This window comes from Pygocentrus nattereri, chromosome 15 (assembly GCF_015220715.1).
Source record: "Pygocentrus nattereri isolate fPygNat1 chromosome 15, fPygNat1.pri, whole genome shotgun sequence".
Taxonomy (NCBI): domain Eukaryota; kingdom Metazoa; phylum Chordata; class Actinopteri; order Characiformes; family Serrasalmidae; genus Pygocentrus; species Pygocentrus nattereri.
In genome coordinates this window covers 32,398,182-32,421,117 of record NC_051225.1, presented here as the reverse complement: position 1 = coordinate 32,421,117, position 22,936 = coordinate 32,398,182, and the positions used below count along the sequence as shown (strand labels likewise).

The 22,936-nt window shown below is 39.4% G+C and overlaps 2 protein-coding genes across 5 annotated transcripts in view; one reads left to right on the top strand and one right to left on the bottom strand.

Moving 5' to 3' along the window:
• The window catches only part of nr5a2 (nuclear receptor subfamily 5, group A, member 2), a 51,530-nt gene extending 41,467 nt beyond the window's left edge, over positions 1-10,063 (top strand). For 2 of the 3 annotated variants that reach the window (XM_017702397.2, XM_017702395.2), the window contains one exon: positions 7,165-10,063. In XM_017702397.2, the coding sequence (XP_017557886.1) occupies positions 7,165-7,412 (248 nt within the window). In that variant the 3' untranslated portion in view covers positions 7,413-10,063. The remainder of the gene's footprint in view (positions 1-7,164) is intronic. The other variant, XM_017702396.2, reaches the window with a different exon arrangement.
• Positions 9,455-22,936, bottom strand: part of LOC108430132 (adhesion G-protein coupled receptor D2) — a 69,901-nt gene continuing 56,419 nt past the window's right edge. For both annotated transcript variants that reach the window (XM_017702393.2, XM_017702394.2), the window contains exons 24-25: positions 22,851-22,930; positions 9,455-11,067 (exon numbers count right to left, since the gene is read on the bottom strand). In XM_017702393.2, coding sequence (XP_017557882.1) covers positions 10,942-11,067; positions 22,851-22,930 — 206 coding nt within the window. In that variant the 3' untranslated portion in view covers positions 9,455-10,941. The remainder of the gene's footprint in view (positions 11,068-22,850; positions 22,931-22,936) is intronic.

The window sequence follows — 22,936 nt, the reverse complement described above, 5'->3', positions numbered from 1 at the left end:
CACACAGACTGAATCATGTTAGTGCTGTGATAACATATTGTTATCACACAGCGATATTGATTTTAGTTGTTGCATTAACTGTTAACAAAACTAACAGCAATGTATGTGCAAAATATTTTGCGGGAAAAAAATCTACGTAACAACTAAATAAATTGCAACTTTCTGGAAAGTTTGTTTCTCTGGTTAACATTTACAATACAATTTAAAGTTGTAAAGTTGTCTAAATGAAATATGTCACCTTTGTAAGACATTTTAGTGTGTGAGAATTCAGGAAGTCTGGGCTATTTAACTTTATTAATGCAAACCTAAACATCAGATACTGTGATAATGTGATAATTTTGGAAAATATGACTATACTGGATTATATCTTTACTACTCAGCACTACTTCATGTCAGAGTTTCAGCCTGACCACAGGCCTCTGAAACTAGAGACAGTGATTAAACGCAAAAACACAAATAAGCCAACAGGTGCTCTGGGCATCTCTCTTGTTTTCTTTTACACTCCCCAGTTAGTTTTCACTGCAATGCTGTTGTGTATTTAAAGCAACAAAGCTTTGGAATGCCTGCAGTAGTGTCTTCACACTGGAAAAATGCAGCATCATCAGTCTGTAATGTAAAACCATGAGTGCAGCAGGTGTGAAGTGTAAAGGGCAAAAAAAGAAGGGGGGGGGGCGTACGCTTCAGAGACACATAAAAATAAATGCTCATTTTAATATTGGCTCATCACGGCTCTGGAGAAGGGAGACAAGAGGAGGCTCATGAGAATGGAAGGCATTCCATGAGGTCAAACAGACACACTTATGGAGCTCATCCCAAAAGGGGGTTTGTATTTGCAGTGTCTGTTATATTCTTGTTGAGAGGCAGTTTTAGCACGGAGCATGCATAGACAATCACCTGCCGTTGTTCTTTCTTGTGCCTCAGAATGGCCATTCGTATTTAGAGCCAATGCATTTCCAATTTAGCACATCCATGCTATGGTAGGTCCTTTATGCAGTGTATTTTAGTTATTAGTATTGAGGCTCATTATGAAACTAAGATATAAACTATGTATGTGTATCTCCAAAATATTTAGAACCTCTTATCATTTGTGAATGACAGTTTTGCTTGGAATTTCTAGTTAAATTTTTCACAGTCTTGATTGTGAAATTGATTTAATCAGTTTACCTTGTACTCAATAGAGTTGATCGCTTATTGGCTTCTACTCTGTCAGCACCTAATTCATACCCAGTACAGCACACCTGTTAGCAACTGCAGTGTCAAAATATTGTTGCCAATTCAGGAAAAGAGATATTACTAATAAAAGCATCAGCTGCTCTTGTTGAGTTTTCAGTGCTTTAAATATACATTTAAATACACTCTAGCTAACGTATAGTGGGTTGAATAAATTTTTTATATTGTGTAATTTGTAACATCTAACCTACAATGTCCCTTGGCTTTATATTTACAAATATAAGCTGTCTTAAGTTAGACATCGCTTTCCTCATAATAGCAGATTTGCCAAAAATGTACAGTCCAACATTGCAAGCCCATAAATTAATTAAGCTTAGACAGGCAGCTTACAAACATATCATGTTATATTACCCCTGAGGTAACAGAGACCAAAGCTACTAACATGTTAGAATAAATTAAGTTCAGTCTAGACTCTTGCCTTATAATATGGATGCAGCCTCACCACCCTTCTGAGTGATGCGTGCATATTGGGAGAGATGCAAAAAGACAGCTGTTTCTTTAGTCAGCACAAGCCATGTTCGATAGTCAAGCAAGAAAGGAGGATAGATGCAAAATGGAATGTGAGTGTTTGTGTCTCTTTATGTGGGGGAAATCATGCTATGGATTAACTGTCCTTCACTCAGAAAATATACATCCCCAGGCACTCTGGTGAATTATTAATTCAAATTTGTCAAAAAAGGAGGAGAGAATAAAAAAAAATATTGACGGAAGGTTGGCTTTAATGACCTCATTAGGTTTGTGGTTTCCACTATGGGCGGTATTTGGACTGCTCCAGGAGTTTAGAGGGAGATGGGGGATACTTGCCCCCTGAATGATTTTCTGTCACTTTATCATAAACAAGAAGATTCTGATGTGCCCCTTTACTCTTGTATGCATGTAATTAGTGTGTGTGAAAGTGGGTTGAATGCAAACTAGACTCTCAAGAGGGTTAGCACACTAAGATGGGGAGAAAGAGAGAGAGAGCGATCGAGTGTTAAAGAGAGATTATAGATCGATTCTGGACCCTCCATCTGAACATGTGCTGTTAGAGCTCTGTGAACAAGTACTTTCACAAATGTAGAGACAATGCAACAATTCATTACATGTGAAAGAAGGCTAAGAGTGCAGGCACTCAATGGGTAGATCTTCTCTGTGAGACTAAGGTTTGAACACTGTTTCTCTCTGCATGGAAGGTTAACAGGTTTCTTGGTTCTGAAGATTCTTCTTACTGTCCAAAATAGCTGACCTTTGAAATCACAGACATGGTCAGTGTTCTATCATGGTTGTGCACAGGAAACTGGGTGGCAACACATATGGGCAGTAAAAAGCTTTGGTCCAAGTGCGAGTTGCATAAAGATGTTTGTCCACTGGGTGAGCGACAGGAAGATACATATAAATGACACACAAGGTGTATCAAAATTTTGGGGTACATAGAGTTTTTCAAAATATTTTAATGTCTTTGTCAGTGACAAATAGCATAAGAAGTCACACATTTTGTGACAATATTATGTCATATCGGTGCTCAAACTTTCAGCTTTTTAAACCACATTTGGGTCAAAATCTTCAGTATGTGCTTGAAACAATAGAAAAAAGGAAAATAAAATGTATTTAGGCAAAACTATCTTTTCATACCAAGGAAGTATGAACTTGAAACTGATACCAAAGAATATACACACAATAAATAACCAAATAGATATTCTATGTTAACAGAACATTTGCAGCCTTTCCCCAAACTATTAATGGCCAGTGAATAATGATGATTTTTATCTCTGATATCATTATGAACAAATTCATACCAGTTAATTATGTAACAATTTTTTTACAGAGCGCATTGACTTGAGCACTGTTAAGCACAGAGCAGTGATGAATAAAAAGATGTAAATATATTTTCCCTTACCTCAGGAGGAGGCAGAGCACCTCTCAGCTAGCATTTGTTAAAAGCCGGGCTTGCCCAAGTTTCTCGTGTTTATTTCATCATACCTAAGGCGCTTTTCTCCCCTGCCTCCCCTGCTTCTGCCCCCCTCTTCCTTGTGGTGAGCGGTGCAGGTCAAACCCATCCTTGGGCAACCAGGACGTCTCCTCTACCTGTTTAACCTGACAGCGACAGGCTCAGATTTGACTTAATGTATCCCCAACTGGAGCCGTCCTGTTTAATTCTCTTTCATAGCAGCGGGCCACTCTGGGCCCAGCACTCCTGTTTGAGCAGGGAGGAGCAGATTGAGCCTTCGTGCTTTATTGCTGACCCAAAAAAAAAAAAAGTTTCTTCTGGCTCTTCATAGCTTAGTCAGGAGGAACACCCCTCCGAGAAAGGAGAGAAGAGCTGGAGTCATTGATATGCATCATTAACAGACAGAAAGAGAGAAAGTTTGTTTGGACAGTAAAACATGTCCTGCGGACAGCCGTCTTCTTGCTGATAATGAACAGCTTCTTTTCATGTTAAAGGCATTTTCCTGCATGTAGTCATTTGCCTACCAGACAGTGTAATGTGAGTGCATTTTTTAGTTCAGACAGATGATGTTGTGAAGATCTATATGAAAAAGTTAATAATATCATAATTCACTGTTATATTAGCATTCATAAAATTTCATTTAGCTCATAGAGACAGTTATCTACAGCTGCAGTTCATTTGTGACTGTAAAATGTTTAATACTACAAACAAACAACTGGAAGAACCAGAGTGAATTGATGAGGTGATACATGCAGAAGGCAGTTTGAGGAAGGACAACATGAAAAGGAGTGAAGTGTGCTATGATACTGCATATAATGATTTAACAAAAGTCGCATTGAAGGATGAAGAAGGGCATTCACATACATCAGTTATAGGCTTGAGTAGCTTCATCAAAGTTTTGAAGATTTCAAAATACAAGTTTATGCATATAATACCCACTTTGCTATCCAGTACCTATAGCAAAGAAAAACACAGGGGTTCAGCTTTTGAGTAAATATTATCATATTTTGACTGAGCGGACATTGGCCATAGTCTACTCCAGGTAATGGCGTGTCAGATGGTGGCTGTGGGGAAGCGGGGGCCTTCCCAGGTCCATTCTGGGCCAGAGGGCAGTGGCAGCACCGCCTCCTTCTCTGATTGGTGTGGGTCAGGCAGTCAGGTTAATAATGAATAAAAATGACAATGCACAGACTTGACTGATTACATGATTGCAGGGTGCTGTAAAGTAAAAGAGGACACAAAGCACAAGGTACACGTTGGCCTTTAAAACTTCGCAGTGATACTCTACAGGGGCTTTAAACACTCACAAACACTGCTAGAATATAAAGCACACTCTGGAAATACACACACAAACAGCTTGACAGTGTCTGTCACGTTTCAGTGCTGCCAGACAGTGTTGTTTTTGATAAGGTTTGGTGTTTCAGCACTTTGAGAGGAAGCCATTCATTCCTTAGTGACAACAGCCAGCTGGAGATGTCAATGGCTTCATAATTTGCCTTTCAAATTTCACATTATGATTTAACTGGTCATTGATTAAACTATTAGAGGTGAAAATCCATGCCCAAGTGTGTCTTCATTTGCAATATGCATACTAATAAAATGAAATCAATATAAAATGCTTTAGTTGTAGAGGGCCATAATGAGAACGAGCAACTAGGCTGTAGATATTATTTTTTATTTTTATTATATATAATTTTTTGTCTGTCTACTTTATGGACAAGGCTTTTATGGCAGTACATTGTTAGTGTATTAGGACATACATCAATGGACATATAATTATAAATGTGAGCATCTGAGAAGGCAAGGCTTATTGGGACAGCTTAGGTGCTTTTTTTTCACTGGGAAAATAGTTTGCAATTAAAAAAAGAAAACAGCGGATTCGGAGGAGTGGATGGGGGCGGCATGTGGATATGTAGGGTCGTCTGGCATGATCGCTGATGAAATGAACAATGTATTGCACAGAACCTAAGGGTCTGGAGTTGAGCTTCAGCACAGCTGTGCTGCACACTGAGGCTGTTTCATGTAAAAAAGTTCATAATTAGTCCCACAGTGGCTAAATGTTGAGATAGAAGATAAGAGTGCTTACCGTGCGATGCTTTGACCTGACTGGATAGTAACTGATGCTTTTTTCCCCCTGTTGTCAGCAGGGCATGATCAAGCGTTTCTCGCTGTGGATAAATTAAACAAACAGTAATTCTTTCTCAGCAACCTGGCCTCTTGCTTACGGGAGATCAAGCCACTGTCATCGATCAGTCATCCTTTTTAACACAAACTCCCCACCCCTTTTAATTTTTTCCATGTTCAAAAGCAGCCTCACAATAATTAGCAATTAAAATGGATCTTTTTTGTAGCATTTTGCTTTAATTAGTCTGAAGAAGACATAGGGCTTCAGCAAATCTCAGTAGTTTTGCTCTCACTCCTCGCCTCCCCCACTTTTTTTTCTTGCTCATCGTAGCCTGAGAAATTTGATTGTGAAACTGTGAAACAATGGTAACATTTTATGTGATCATCTTAATCCAGTCAATTTAATTAGAACAGTGAGTTTTAGCTTTGCAAACAGTGAGGGCACATGGTAAGGCACTTCATCACCATTATCTGCCCAGCTTTTGTGAAGTGGCCAGGGATATACAGTGCAAATTTCTGAGTTTCTGACATTGCTCGAACCACTGCCTTCTAGCATAGCGCCCAAAAAAACAATGAGTGACAGGACTGGAAAGTGCATCGTTTGTTTACTCCTTCTTCAGCTGGGGATAAAATCGCAGGGGTTGGAGCAGGAGCTCTGTAATTGGTTGCCTCCTGATGGGCTCCTCCTCCTCCCCCTCCCTCACCTTGTCCTGAGCTTGCCCGGCGGTGTCACCCAGGGGTCAGGGAGAACATCCTCACTTTGTGCCATGAAGAACTTGCAGCTCGTTCTACAGCCCTCATTACATGCTGAAGTATCCTTCCCCCTTCTCCTCCCTCCCTTGCTCTCTTTTGCCCGTCCTCTCCCTCTTTTTCTGGCGGGCGAGGTAGTTGCGCTTATTTTTCGGCAAGGGAAAGCAGAGAGCAGAGTGCCAGCTGCCTCATTAGCTGTGGCTGGGTGCGTCCTGGTCCTTTCACAATCACTCTGAGGTGTCAGGGGAGGGAACAGGGAATTTGCCAGTGGAGCAAATATTGGGACGTCCATGCTCGTGCTCAACCCCGGGTCAAAAGGATTAATAAAAGATTACATAGCACCAGCCCGCTGACCTGATTAAATACAGCCACTCACTAGGGATTCATTAGTACCTCATATATTACACCGCCAGCCATTTAGCCAGGTAGACCTTCATTTGGAGCTACAGATTACATGCAATTTACGCCATGATTTTTACCACTGACAATACAGAATTCATGTAGATTATACCACAACTTTACTATGTGATGACTACCCTTTTTACCACACACACTACAGAATAGATGCAGTTTATTCCATGTTTTGTAGTACTGGCACTACAGAATACATGCTTGTATGAGATTTTTTACCTTCAGAACTACAGAATACATGCAAATGACACCACTTATTTTACTACTGACACTACAGAATATTTGCAGCTTATACCACATTTTTACCATTGACATCACATGGTTCATATTCTCCTGTTCATATAGTACAGAATCTGAAAATTCTGTTACAAAAAGGGTGACACAGGGTGACAAGTATTGCCTCATTTATCACTTGTTTTTGTGATTTGTGGTAGTCGCAGCAATGTCTGTGTACAGCCTCCATGCATACACAGCCTCACACTGAGTAATTCACAGTCTCCAGGGCAGGACGTCTCTGGGGATCTCTTTCCCCCACTTGATTCTCATTTCACTCTGAATCTCCTGATAAAATCTAAGCCAAAAAAATAAATAAATAAAGGGCTTCAGAGACCAGTATATGCATCTGTTCATGCATTTCATATATGAGTTGATAATGAGTTCACATGCTTCTTAGCCAACTAGCACTAATAACTCTTTGTGTGTGTTTCTCCTCTTTTCTTCAGATGTCAAGAACCTGGAGAACTTCCACTTGGTGGAGAGCGTCCAGGAGCAGGTCAACGCTGCACTGCTAGACTATGTGATGTGCAACTACCCTCAGCAGACAGACAAGTTTGGTCAGCTGCTGCTGCGGCTGCCAGAAATCCGGGCTATCAGTTTGCAGGCTGAGGAGTACCTCTACTACAAGCACCTGAACGGGGACGTGCCCTGCAACAACCTACTTATTGAAATGCTGCATGCCAAACGCGCCTGAACACTGCAAACAAAGCGTTTTTCAACCCTTCTGGCTCGATATGCCACACACATTTGCTCCCAGCAACACCCTTCCAGCCCAGCATCATCACCAACCATAGCCTTCAAACAGAGACAGATGCCTGCACACAGTGACATGACGTTGTGGTATCTTAACGGTGCGCTGAATGGTTCATGTTGATTCCATTGATTTGTTTGGGCCAAACAGAAGGGGAGAGGATGTAAATTAACACTTGAAAGTTTGACAGTTTGGCTCACATTTTTTTCCCCTGATCCAAACAGAAAACAGAACAGTGATGTAATGACTTCTCATCTCTTGGTACACTTCTGATGAACTGCAAACATCATCACTTTGTGATGCAGATGAACTTAAATAAACAATAAATACATCTCACTTTCATTAAGACTGAAACCGGATGGGTTAAGATGACCCTGATTATCCTCTCCTCCAAGACTTAAACTGCTTTGTCAGCTTCAGACCTATATTTCGATCAACACTCAGCCAAACGGCTCCCTCATGTCTGTTTTAAGGCACGCAAGTCACGATAGAGCTTCAGTTGTGGAATGAGGTGAACTGGATTAGCTGGCATTTTGGCATGCCTGTAACTGTGCCACCCACAGAGACTAGTTTGCAGCCCCTCACCAAAAAAAGGATAATGCTGACAAAACACTGATAAACAGCATGTATCTTTTAAAATGGCAGGCAATTCTTCCTCTAACGCAAGAGGCTAATACATACCATTTTCCCCCCTCACAAAAAAATCTGTTTATTACATTTTACCTCAAGACGAATTACCTTGTTTTCATTTATAAGTTATTACATAGATCTGTTTGCCAGTATGATTTTACCAATGTGGTTTTGGAGAGAAAACACAACTCGACAACTATCGTTGTTTCCCCCCTCAAACCCAACCTCTCATTACAAGATGGAAGACACAGTTCCAGAGCCAAGATGAAGAAATACTGCCTCAGTCAAAACAAGACCAAAGTCTGCTGCAGAACAAGAACAAAAAAAAGAAACAACCTTAACTATCAGTATTATGAATTTGTGATGTCACAGTCATGTGAGTCTTGCCTTATTTCATTATCATGCTAGCTAACCGTGCTGATGTGAACTATAACATGTAAAATAAAAAAGTATATATATATATATATAAATATATATATATAAAGTATTAATGTAATACAATTAAGAAGAGACAAGAGGTGTTTACATTCATGTGGTCATGTGGGAGAGAACTGTGATGTAAATTGGAGGTGAGGTAAATTGCAAAGCAATGATTTCTTAAAAAAAAGAAAGAAAAAGAAAGATAGAAAAAATATGTTCCTCTGGTTTTGCTTTCTTTAGTGTGTACAGTTTTCATCTTGACCAGTACTTAATTATGTCGTGAGACACTAAAATCAGAGAGCAATCTCACTTAATATTTGTGTTTTGAGCTGTTTGGTCATTTGATCACTTTTTCGCTGATTGTGCTTTTTTTCTGTCAACTTTATTTTGTTCTAACTTTCTAAATGTGTCACTGGTTAAGCTTAAAGATAAACATAATTTATTGTGTCCTGGTTTCACCCATGTGTTGAAGGTGGGGGGTCATAAACAATGTATTTGTTTACTAAAGCATGTTTTAAAAAATGTATATATACAAGATGCAGTTCAGGAGCCAAAACGTGATCCCATTTATTTACATTAAATGTCTGTCCATCTCCCCACTGTAAAACAATGAGGGCCAGTGTATTCCAGTGAAGTGGTGTGACTGACTGTTGCGTCCTTTTCTATAATAGGGTTTAAAACGGAACATGTTCATCGCAGTCTTGTGTGTTCTATACCAAAGACAGCATCTGTCCTCTGACTTGTAATTATCTGTTCTGCATCACAATGAATGGATGACAGCTCTGAGCTTTTATCTTCATCTATTGATCAGACTGGCATTCCATATGGTCAGTTGGATGGCTCTGGATGTCTTACACAAGTGTTGGGTCGTGATTAGTGTTGGGACAACAATCAGTTTCAACACAATGTTTGTTTCAGTCATTAATTAAAATAAGTACCATGGTCTTAGCATATTTATTGAATTTTGACACGCACACACAATAAACTCTCTTTACCTACTTTAGCTTTACAATTCCTTCAAGTTTAGTCACACACAAAAAAACAAGCATTTTACACATGCAAAACTTGTCCCAAATCTACTCATGACATTTAAGGATCTTTTTTAAAATGGTCTGAAATACACTTAACTTAATTCTATAATCAGTGTCTGCTCAAGAGATACTCATATACCCCACTGTTTGTAAAGTTAAATCCAAAACTGTTAAGAGTTTTAGGTCTTTTTAAATGATCTTGCTAGGATCAGTTTATGAATTTCACATCATCCATTGGATTATCATAATTGTCCAGAATATCACACTGCATTTCCTGTCACTACCTTGACAATCTCAAGCCAACTGCTCTCATTTTCTCCTCGTCTCTGTATGATTAACCTTTCCCTCGAAGTTCTGCAGCTGCCTTGTATGTCCACAAACCTGAGTGTTGAGATTGTGAGCTACTTTACAAACCCTGGATGCCACAGCCTGAGCCACTTCCTGCCATGAAGAGTTTTCTTAGGAGCTGGTGGAATCTATCCCTCATATTTCAATAAATTACTATTATGCAAATAGCCTGATTATTTCCTCCTTCTTTACAAACACAGAGCTGGCGACTGGTGTAGACATAATAAAGGAGTATAGATTCGTGCAGCAGATCTAATTAGAAACTCTAAATCTAAGATGGCTGTGCATCTGCCAATGATGTAGGTTGATAACAGCCGTTTTATATTTCTATAGTGGTTTATTCTAAATAAATATGTAAAATGGCGTAAGGCATCCCAAATAACTGAAATTTGTGTGAATAGTGCAAATATAAATACTAAACACACTAAATGTGTGTTGCGTTAATATAAATCAAATCAATGGACAATGAATGAAAATCTAGCAAAGCCAGAACTAAAATAAAAAGGCTATTAGTAAAATATGTGGTTAAGTTATAATCAATTTGAATATGTGATTCATTTGAAGTTTTCTATATTATTCAGAAATCATTGAAAAGCATATCGGAAAACGATTTGGTTTAAAGATTTTGAAGATGCTCAAAAATGTAGCAGATGATTTCAAATATATCATTCTTACATCACAACTTTGTAACATTTTTCTGTTTTATTATAATTTTTTTAAAACCATTTGAAAATGCCAGCTGCCCTGTATAATGTGTGACCACTTTGTGAAGAATTAACCCATAAAAATGGTCCAAATTTTGTAAAAAATATTTACTAGCATTTCAGAGATAATCAATTTATGATAGATCAATTTATCTTAACTATTATTATTTATCATTATAGCAACTTTAACCAAACACAATATCAGAGAGACTCATCTCTGATAAATTTTATAGCCAAGCTGACAAAACATGCAAGTGTGTTTTGCAAACTACACATAGAGTAAAACTACACAAGTGAGATACAGACATTATTCTGAACTGTGCGAAGGGTAGAACCGTTTCAGAAAGGATCCAGGCTATGGTTCTGTAGAGATGAGCTCGATGCATGGCAGGAGATCAGATCTTCATCCATGGGAACATGGAGACTGCAGGAACCAGCCACACACACCATGGGAGGTACATGCACCTAAAAAAAAATCAAAAACATAAAAAATGCCATTACTTCTCAATTTGCATTTAGATAAATAAGACTATGCCACAAGCCTTTGGCTGAAGGAACAAGGATGTATGACCAATGTAGATATTCACAGTTTGGCTGCCAAGCAAGCCATACCAAGTTTAAGGAGTTCAGTCAAGACTGTGTGTAAGGTGCGAGTTGTTCACACAGGCACCAGTTACATCGCTATGACTGTTTATTTTTGGCTGCTGGAGCTGTTCAGAAACAGAAGCACAGAGGACTGGATTGGATGACCTACAGCCAAAGAAGAAGCCATTCAGAGGTGATCAATCAAAAATAGCACCAGAGCAGGCACACACACATCTGTTTTGGCTTTATCGAGCCGAAGCCTGGGACTGACACAGCCACAAGATTTACTGAAGGCCTCCATTTTGAGAGTCACCCCACCAAACTGGACAGTGAGCGAAGGTTGTGTGACGATGATACAGATGTAGTAGCCTGTTCTATCAGACAGCTGTGATCGGGACAGAGGAAAAATTAGTCAAACAGATGTAGTGACTGACTCAAGCCATTAAGAGAATGTACATATTTATTGCTAATAATGTTCATGTAAAGCAGACATTATAGATTTCAGCAAGCTAGCAAACAGAATTCTATAGCAAAGACAGTGACAAAAGAAATGTGGAAATAATATTATTGACCCCAATTTCATTATTTTCTTGAACATGCCAAATATCCATGTCTGGAAACCTTCCTATGCAGATATGCTACAGGCATTTACAATAAGCCATAATGTGAGAAATAAACTCTGGGAAGTTGGAAGAATATTGCAAACCTTATAAAACTTTTAAACAATTGAACTATAAGAATTAATAGGTGCATATTAAATAGAATAACTTTGATTGTTATGCTAAACCTAACCTCAACATGCAAAACAAATGCAGGGGGTTTGAAATGAACCACACTGAAGGTCACAGTCTTTTCATTTAAACGCATGTATTATGCATAAGTTTATATTACAAAAAAGAGACCCCAAAAGCACTAATCTGTATTTTCTATCCTTATTAATCATTAGAAAAGGGGGGAAAATTTAAGCACCTGGACCTCGCTCTCAGCATTCCATTAATTACCTGGACAATAGCGCAACTTTAGAGGCAGAATTTTCAATTTTAAAACCAGGACAAAAAGACAGAGAGACAGAGAAAGAGAGAAGGAAGCGTATGTATTCAGCTTCTTCATGCTATACTGGCACTTAAATCCTACAGACCTCCATACAAAAAAAAAAAAAAAGACTCAAGGTTATGTCCAATTGAAAACCTCCACAAACAACCACTTCAGAAATCCATTTAGAGCCAGCGCTGGAGCATCTAATTCAAACATGTCGTTCTGTTAAAACGGTCGTGCTCAGTCTTCAAAAACTCTCTATTTTCCCACTCATGTTTATCTGTCCTCTTTGTAAAAGCGATTAAACTCCCGCATTCGGCAGCAAAGACATAATTACACGAAACCAGATGCTCAGTTCCAACAGTCAGTTAGACATGAAAAATGATCTTTTGTTGTCACAAACACTGGGCCACTTGGGTAATCTGTTACGATACACCAACCTGTTCTGTAGAGGAAGCTGTGTGTGTTAAAACTCCCAAAAACACCCTAAATATAGAATTTTTTGCCTACTAGACCCGCAGAACTCCTGAGAAATCATCAGTATACCACAACTTTTTGTGCATCCCTTATTATTTGTTTGATAACAGGACCAAGGTGTCCCTCCATACTTTATCTGCAAACCAGTGATGACCATTTTGCCATGACCAAACACCCACTGACATACGGCTAATGTGCGATTATTTGTGGATAAAAACTAACACATAAATTAAAAAAAAAGTGTTCCTGGGGAAATTCACCCCTTTAAAACGAGGATGGGTTTGCCCAAGGTCATAGCTTCATTGTGTCTCATCCAACTGAATCCAAACAGATTCAATGGTTAAGTGTTTCTTTGTCAGCTGATAATAAGACTGTGGTCTTCAGACGCAGAGCGTTTGATAAATCGGCTTCAAAATGTCACTCAAGGTCACCTCAGGTGGCCTTGAGAGCCTAGACACACACAAAAGTCCTGACACACAGACATACCTTGAAAAAATGAACACGCATAGCCATACAGATGTGTAGCCACACAATCTTAAAAACTGGCTCCAAAAAGGGTTTTTTGGAGTGATGCCAAAGAAGAACTACTTTGGGTTCCCTAAAGAACTTTGCAGTGGAAGCTGTTGTAAATGGGATAAGTGCGTAATGTAAATGTTCTATATCCAGTGTTTTTCCTAGAACTTCTGTGTTACTCTATGTTACTTCAAACCTCTGTTACTTATTGAACTCACACAAATCTGTACTGACTGGAAAATGGAACTCACACAAGTCTGTACTGACTGGAAAATGGAACTCACACAAGTCTGTACTGACTGGAAAAGGGAAGCATCACTTTACCTGCCTTTGAACAAAACACATCCAGTTATGTGGATTAAAGTTAGTGACCGATACTATGTGAAAACCCAGAAACTAGACTCTAAAAGCAGCTGCTTTGAAATACATTTTTTATGAATAAAAGCTTACAGAGCTGCCCCTGTACAAAGTTTAGCCTGTTTAGGTCTCTCTTTTTCAGGACAGGGGTCTTTATCCATCATATTAGTGTGGTAAGATTAGATTAGATTACATTAGATTAATAGGTTTGACAGATGAATCGATGAGTTTCCAGCACTTTCTGCACTCGCACTGCTCACATTCGCAACCTAAATTGCACCGCTAGCTGTCGCAGGTAGCAAAACCCCACACAAACAAGAACAAGCATGGATAATCTATATGATGGGAATTTAGAGTTGTTCTATTATGAGTAATATGAGTAATGCAAGTAATACATCCATCCATCCATCCATCCATCCATCCATTTTCCAAGCCGCTTCTCCGTCAGGGCAGCGGGGGCAAGTAATACAATTTCTCATTAAGTCAGTAACTAAAATGTGATTACAAGAATTGAAACTATAATATGTTACACTATTTTGTTAGAGGAAAAAGTATTCACATGACTGCAGTGTGTTACTTTGCACTGCATAATCTCTAACAGTGATGAACATGAAACATTTAGGAACGTTTATTTTTAAGCATCTGTATGATACTGAATCGAGAGAGAGAGAGAGCAAGTACTAAAACCAGACACATTCAAAACACAACTACAGTCATATAGACCTGCCCAATACGTTCAGAAATCCATACTACTGTTATACTGCTATATATCGCAGCTGCAGTATAACTTCAAGATCAACTCTGACATATTAGTGAATCGTTGACGTGATGTGATTAAGACTAACCTGCATTATTTTTTAACAAAATGATTCATCCAAACACCTGCATATCAGTGTGATAGCAAAGGGTCAGTATCACAGCACTGATTAACAAACAGTATGTTATGCAGCCCTCTTCCAACACAACAGAACAAACACATAATGTACAGGCTGAACTCTGAGGACCCCCCATGCGTTGGAGATGTTTGGAGTGGAGTATGAGCAGGTCTCTATCTCCAGTGAGGCTGGAAAGCCTTGAATTGTGACCCACTGATGGAAAGCTCAGGAAATAACAGAGAACAGAGGGGAGCAGACGCAGGTTCATGTAGAGGCAGCACTGAATCAAACAAAATTAGGCAAGCTGTTTCTTAGTGGAGGCAGAACTCACTCCAAAAAAGGTCCCAAAGTTCATGCAAAGCAATGTGGCCCCACATAGGTCTCACATGAGTACATAATGTGGCGTTGGCAAAGAATAAGCTGTGAGAAACTTTTTTTTTTTGTTTTTACTGAACACAGCAGCAGTGCAGAACCGTTGCTCACTGATGGCTGACACGGTTGGGATGCAGGCAAGTCACCAGTAGCCTCCCAACTCTAGTCCTTGGCAAGTACAAATCCACACCAACCAACCCCATCCCCCAGCACAATATCACCAAGTAACATATAATAAACAAATCTTTATGATAACAACTTATTTACACATTTAAGCCTCTCTTACTGCAAGTCTGGTGCTCTCATGTGGTGCTATGTGTGTCGCCGCGTGTTATAGCCACGACTCCCGTACGTTCATGGACGAAAAAGCCAGCAATACTAAAGCTCTGGATCTCAGGATGTTCAAGTATGCTCAACAAATTAAAGTTATAAAGGTGAAGAACAAAGTTGGCACACAAATGGCAAATTAGAAAGAGTTACATTTAACTAATAGAGTTGTTTTACAATAGCATTGCTTTTAATGAGGGATGAATGGAATGCTGGAATTTATTAAAAAAAAAGTCTAGGTCTGAGTTTTTTTTCAAGCGCAGTATGCACAATTTCACTCCCTCAAGGTTAATGAGGAGGTGAATGTAGACTGGGTGCTGTACTATTTCTGCTACGCTAATTCACTATGTGACACTTCTTTATCCCCACACATTTCACCCACCTCAAACACATGTCTAAACCCTAGAACCAGTCAAAAACCTTCCACATCTACTTAATAAAGAACAATAATAGAAAGAAAATGTAATTTAAGGATGCCTCGAGGGAGAGCAATGCAGCTTAAAAGGCCCAGAAACCAGCAGGAGATGAGAAGAAGGCCCAAGTCTCTTGCTTCTTTTTCTCCCCCTCAACGAAAAAGAGTTTTGAAAAATCTTTGGCTTTTTTCCTCTCCTGCACACATGCTCTCTCTCGCTCTTTTTTTGATAAACAGCTGTTCATAAACAGCAAATAGGAAATGGCAAATAAGTGGTTATTTAGTCTGCCAGCAGCTCCTTAGAGACCATGCGGTTCCACCACAGCGGTGGCTTCCCGACAGAAGCCACTTGATATCAGAGAGGCCTGTGCGTGCCAAACGAACATGACACGCTTGGAAAAAAACGAGCCACATCACACGGGCCAGAGCCCCGGACCATCAAAGAGAATGTGGAAGGAGCTCAAGGGACCTGCATATGTTCCAGCCTGCAGAGGAGAACCAGGCTGGATCTCATCACCTGCAGAGAGAACAGGCCAAGCCTGTCAAGCTGTCGTTGACCTGTGTCAGGCTTGTCCACTCCACCCCCGCTGGCACTGCCACTGGATATGTCATATAAGCTCAATGGTATTGCCTGTGCAATCCTACTACCGCTTTAGCTATGGATTTTTGATCCTTTTTAGATAGCTTCCTGTAGCTTTAGGTACGTTTGTGATGATTTCGGCATGCGATTTGCACAGTGGCTATAATTTCCCACTACATCTTATATTAGTTTTGTAGCGCCAGTCCAAAAATAAATAAGAAATTTTTAATTTTGAAATGTGGCCCAACCATTTTGGCTTCTTAGCTTGTGATATGGGACTGTACAAATTTTAATATTTGTAACTAAAAGGTTGAATGATGGCTTTGATGATGGTTGAAGATTTTCTTTGGCAATTGGCTTTTGGCAACGGACTATTCCATTTGCTAGTTTGCTTTCATTTCTGAGGAGAATTCAGAGGAGATACAGTAAAAAAAGACTGTCTCACACTTGCTAATTTAAAATGCAACAGGATAATCTCAACAGAGACCTGTCATAATAACATATAGGTGTTTCATAAGTCCAGAACTTCTTCAGGAGGCATGGGTGTTAAATCTTCAAACAGAATGTAGTCAAGTTAGTGTATTACCGAAGACAGACAGCAACCAGTGCTGATCCGAGGCCAGTTTTGCAACTTGATTTATCATGCTAAAGCATATCGTTCGGGCAAAGGATTCTGATCCCTGAAAGCAACACATGGAAGAAGAGTAGGGGCAGAGGTCTACAGCTGAAGCAGCTAAATCAGATCAATACTCTTCCACAGACGGACTGCAGTTCCCCAGTGTGAAGGCTTCAAACCAGGAACTGCTACTACCAACATGGAGAGTGTACTACAGAGTACAATACAGTGATGGGAAAGAGCAATCACCACGTCCAGACAGGCATAATCAATAAGCACGACTCAACAGAGTAGTAAATACGGCAAATATATAACACATCTTCACAATATATGTAACATGACTTGCATAACGTCATTCATCATAACAATGTTAACACATTGTGATACTGACCAGTAGTATTGTAGTACTTAAGTCCAGTCTCTGTGTCAACATCATTTTGACCCTTTCTTGTCTTAGACTCAGGGTAAAGTGGAGTTGTAAATTGTTCTCAAGACCAGCCAAATGCAGCGTCTTCCTCTGAGATAATTGTACGTTTTTTATTACTGAATATCAATTAAATCATCTGTAAAATAATACTAATTAATGCAATTTTAGGCTGTATTATTTTGTGTTACAAAATATTATACATTTTATATAGATAGATAGATAGATAGATAGATAGATAGAGAGAGAGAGAGAGAGAGAGAGAGAGAGAGAGAAAATAATGAATGAAAATGAATGTACAATGAACAATGAAAATGATAATCTGGTCTTGGTCTCGACTACAACCAGGTCTTAGTCTTAATTCAGATTCAACATGCCCAGGTCAGACTCACCTCCAGTGGTCTTGTCTATACTACTGTCCACCACTACATCATTCTGTAATAGGACAGGTGTCATATATATGATAAATTTGCAAAGTGGATATAATATGTGCAAATAAACTCCCTTATATTTGAACAAAGGGCTTTTGTGTTGATGTCTGACACACATGGAGAGATCAGAAAGGGTGAGTCTCCTCAGATATATCTCATTTTGAATCTAGTTTGGTTCTCTACCACCACAAACTCCTGCTAGCCTCTCCACACTGCTGACCAACAGTGCTCTACAACTACATAGATTTTCAATAAAACATTCATCTAAGTCAAAATCTATTTGACCATGCTAACCAAGTGTAGAGCCGGTTATGCAATATTTAAGCAAATAAATCTGAGCCATCAGATTTTTTCCATTTCTAAATGAGCAGAAAAAATAAGGTTTGTAAAAAAGTGAAAATTGTAAAAGTAGACCTTTAGAATTTTCATGAACTCAATTAATGTGGACAAATGGCACACGTAATGAACAAGAGGTCATGTTCAGGTTGGTGTACTACACATTTAATCGCTTTATCTCAAGCTCCTGACCTGCAATTTGAGGTAAACAGGAAAATGCTTGCAGGATGGAAGGAAGTGGTCTTTATTTTTCTTTTTTTTTTTTAGTGTTGTGGACTGCTCCATATGGTGGACACAGATCAATTTCTCAAATGGACACTGATAATTGACTAACAGCAAAGATGTTTACAAGGATAAAGGACAAACTGTGATGTTCCTTTCACTAGCATTAGCTTCTAAAAGCCTCTGCATTTCCTTTCAATGAATCCATTGAAGAGTAATGAGAAGATTCTGAACTTGTAAAATGAATCCGTTGGAGAAATACATTATACAAATTTTTTGTTTTTTATGTTGATGTTTTACTATGTATCATCCAGCATATGATATTCAAGGCCATATGTTATAAGATTTTTTTAAAGATAAAAAGTATAGTTTATCTGCAAATGGCAGGGCTTCAATTATTTAGAAGGCTGTAAACGGTAATGGTACCTTAAGTAATTTTTTATGTTTTCTTTGTCAGTTACAGTATATGAGCATCAATTTACTGCCTCTCTGTTTACATGGCTAGTCCAGTCATGTGACTTGTGTCATAAGAAAAGGAGGTAACTTCTATTAGCAACATGAACAATGTGGAATAACTTTCTAGAAGCTCGACTGCAAATGTCATCTTTCATTTTTCAATATTAACTTTTACGATGACATGATATTCATTTCTCCCAAAGCCTCATCTATTTATTAAACTAAAAATAATAGGGTTAAGCATCCAATTATTATTTCTATATTTGTACGCTCAAAATGATTTAATGACCATGCTTTGTTCTGCTGAAAAACCACGAGTTTTACATGGTACAATCTGCTGATCCCCTCTAGCTATGTCAAGGGTCACCTGCTTTAAAGCCCAAACCTTGGGGTCAACACAGGGCCTGTAGGAAGTGATTTCATGACCGAAAAGATGTCAGCTTGTTTTCCTTTTTTCCTTTCCTGTTGTGTTCTGATAGGGACTTCCTCTCTAGTGGGAGTGGAAGTGGGTGTCACTCTCCAATTCGCCCACGCCATGAGCGGAAATGTCCATCACGCACACACACCGCCATTCCAATGGCGCAGGGGGTGAGCGGGGCGGGGCCTGGGGAGATGAGTGGCTCTGTGTGGGATTCCGCTCTGATGATTAATTAACATTTTGTCTCCACGCTGGTGACACCAGGATGAGTGTCTCCTGCTTTGGTTTTTTATCTCCCCCGTATTTCATACTCATTCACAGAAACACACAGGCACTGAGGGCACGGTGACCTATCCAAGTTTATATTTTAGCCTTCCTGATAGTGTACTAAGACAGGAGGAAAAAAAATAATCCATTGTGGAAAAATTCCACAAGTTCTCTTGTTCTCTCCTAACAGTAATCTTCTCTAAAACTGCACCATATGGCAGAGAAAGTACATTCTTTAACCCATTAAAACGGCCAGGGTAGCTTCAGTCCTTACTAGCAAAACTACAGAACTGTGTATTTAGTTTGTAGTAGTTAAAGAATAGTTTAATCACTGGATAATAAGTGTTACAGTCCTAGTTTCAAGCACTCTAGGCTCATTATTCTGTTATTAATCTCAAGTCTTATTCAGTTATTAATCTTAAGACTTATTATTCAGTGACTACACACAACTATGAAGTACTATGAAACCAATATGCTAATTTTGCTGTTATGAAAGTGTGGGTTCAGATACTAGTGTAAGCAGTTAAAAACTTGCCACTGCAAAGGTAAAAGGTTTTGACCCAGCAATACACAGCACATTTACATGGTAATCTTCCAAAACATTTTTGCGTAAAGAAAGCCTGTGCTGGTGGTCTGCCCGTCTTCCTGCCACAGCCTTAGTCACAGGGACTCAGGTGGCTGGGGCAGCGTGACATAAGCTCACCGCTGCACTGCTCTCTTCCTCCCTACGCTGAAAGATTAGTAGGAGCAAGTGTCCTGCCGGCAGTGCCCCCCAGCCGCAGGAAATAACATCAGCAACTGTGTCTAACAAGGATGTGAGCTGCTGCGATGGCACATTAACGACAGGGCTTCAGACAGCCAGCCGCATCTCCAGAACAAAAGACAACATGGCTGTGAATCAATGAGAATTGTTTTATAAGGGACAATAGCAGCACTTCAAAGAGGCTGGGAAAAGAGAGCTGAGTTGCACTTGGGTCTTAAAGAATTTAGTGTTTTTCCTTATAACTGTGATATTTATGTAAAAGTTATTTACAGCAGATTGTATGGGAATTTCTCACAGGATGTGAGCACTGTACATAATCACCCTTACTGATGCATTAGCTGATAAGTGATGAATTGGTTGGTCTAAATATCAGGCTACACAAGCTAAACATTACATGAGCTAAATATCAGGCTAACCTATTGGATAGGCTAAGTATTGGGCTAAATATTGTATGGGATGAATAGGGATCAAAATATTGGGTCAAATATTGGATGAGCTAAATATCGGATTAGCTAAATATCACTCAAGAGCTTATGTGAGCTTGAAGAACATTTCAGGTCACAGAAGAGATGGCGACAAACCGTATATTTTGAACAGGAAGAACATGTACATCCCATTCAGTGCTGATTTTTCTCATGTCAAAAGAAGTTCTGGTATCTCTCTTGTCCTCATTTGAATGTGAAGGTGGACCTCTCGTGCGGCCAGGCAGCCAGCTCTGACAGCACAGTGCAGGTGTGAAATAGAACAGGAATTACTGCAGCACCTCCGCTGGTGAGTAACAAGCCTGCAAGTCAGGAGATCCCAGTGGGGGTGAGGGAGACTGTGCATGTGTGTGTGAGAGTGAGTGTGAGTGAGTGGGAGACAGTCAGCCAGCAGAGGTCCTGTGGCTGACAGCAAGTCCCTTGCCAGGATGTGTAACCGCACACTGCCAAAACAGGAAGCCCTGCAACTCCCTCAGTGACTGACACACTGGCTCACTGGTGGAAGTCCGCAGAGAACCCTGCGAATCCATGCTAGACTATGATTGTCGGGTCACCTGGGGTGGGGAGGCTGAGCATTCACTCCATTCCACAGCATAAAAACTTGTTCTTCTGTCTCACTTGGGTGAATAAGACATAAAGGTAACAAGGGCTGATTGTAAGCCGCTAGAAATTCTGATAACCGATAACATCCACTGACTGATATGAAATCATTTTAAACAGTGCATTACTAACAGATATTCATTGTCAGCTGTCACATTTCTTCAAATACACTGGAGAATTTCAAAAAGTGTGAATTCAAATGATACAAATACTGTAGCACAGAGGTGGGGCTTCACAGAATTCTTAGAGGCTCTGTTCAGTTCGATTAACCCATATTTTCAATGTTTTTAATGTTTTAAGTCACTTCACAGAAAGTTTTATTCTTAATCTAGGTAGGTTTGTGGATTTGTATTTCTTTTTTAACCTTAATTTTTAAGTTTTTGTTTTTACTAGTTCAGTCTGTATTACAGAGATTTATTGGTAAAGCCCTACAAGATAATCAACTGTTTGTAATGTTTACATAATGAACCTTCTGTCCCAATTGCATTTTTTTGCTCTGACAGTGTCTTTCTACTTTGACACTGACAAGAATTTAGATCTAACTGCTCACATTACAATCACATAGTCACATACTGGACTTGAGCCTCTTCAGTTGTCTAATACGAAGCCTTTAAGTCAGGAGTGCAGGTCTTCTAAATTAACTTTATTATGAGTCCAAATGACTAGCATTGCTTTAGGGCTGTACGATGTCTTTTTCAAAAAAACTTCTGCTGTAAACATTCTAATCATTTGCTTACAGCATTTTTGCTGATTAAGGGCTCTTAATGAAAATCAGCTAAATCATAAGACCTGCTAGAAACCAGCATTTCATAAAAAAAATAATTGTGTGATTGTGAATGTGGCTTTAGTAATCAATGAATGAAAAAAAAATCAAGGACACAGAATGCCTAAATTACATGTGTATGTGGATCTTGGTGTCAAATGGGATCAATATGTGGAGATTTCAGCACTGGACCAATTTAAATGAATGAAAACACCAAACACTGCAGGGCCTTCCTGGCGTTCTGCAGGAGTTCAGCACAGCTGAGAATGATCAGCAGTTCTGTGGGGATCTGTCGCTTTGTGACACAACACACAATTCGCACAGATCACCAGTGCGTGCTCCAGTGAGTGCCAATCAACTCTAAGCCCCACCTCCACTTCTGCCTGCCCCCAATCCTGTGACCTTGGCCAGAGGGAGAAGCCTCCCACACTGTGTACACCTCAAATTGATTCACACCTCTGGGAATCCGGCAATTTCCATGTAAAAACCTCCACTGAACTAAACTGTATATACTTGGATATTACATTTCGATCTCTACCACCCCAAACAGAAAGAAAAGCAATGCTCAAAACTTCACATTACAGAGTAGATGGGGACCACCCAAAAAAAAAACAGGGTGAAGGGATGTGTCTGGTATAATTAAATCAGTGTTAGTTAAAAATGTGGCTGGTTGGGTTCAATGAGAACAAACTGAGCTAGTATAACAGTTCTTTTATGCTGATGGCCACCAGAGGGCCACTGCCTTTGACATATTCACAACATGCAAGTCTGAGTATAACAGAACACTTGTTCAAAATAACAACCCACTGGGTGTTAAACTTGATTGCTTATACAGACATTTGAAATGCATATGAATGTAAAAACACCATGAATGTTTTTATTGCTACAAACAGCTACAGGTCAAATTTCATGCTGAATTTTTTTCAGTGAGCCTTACCTGTCCAGTCATGTGGATGCCACTGGCATGAAAAGTGGGATCTTCTAGGTTGCCATGGACACAAGGGAGGGAAAGATGTCCTGTGG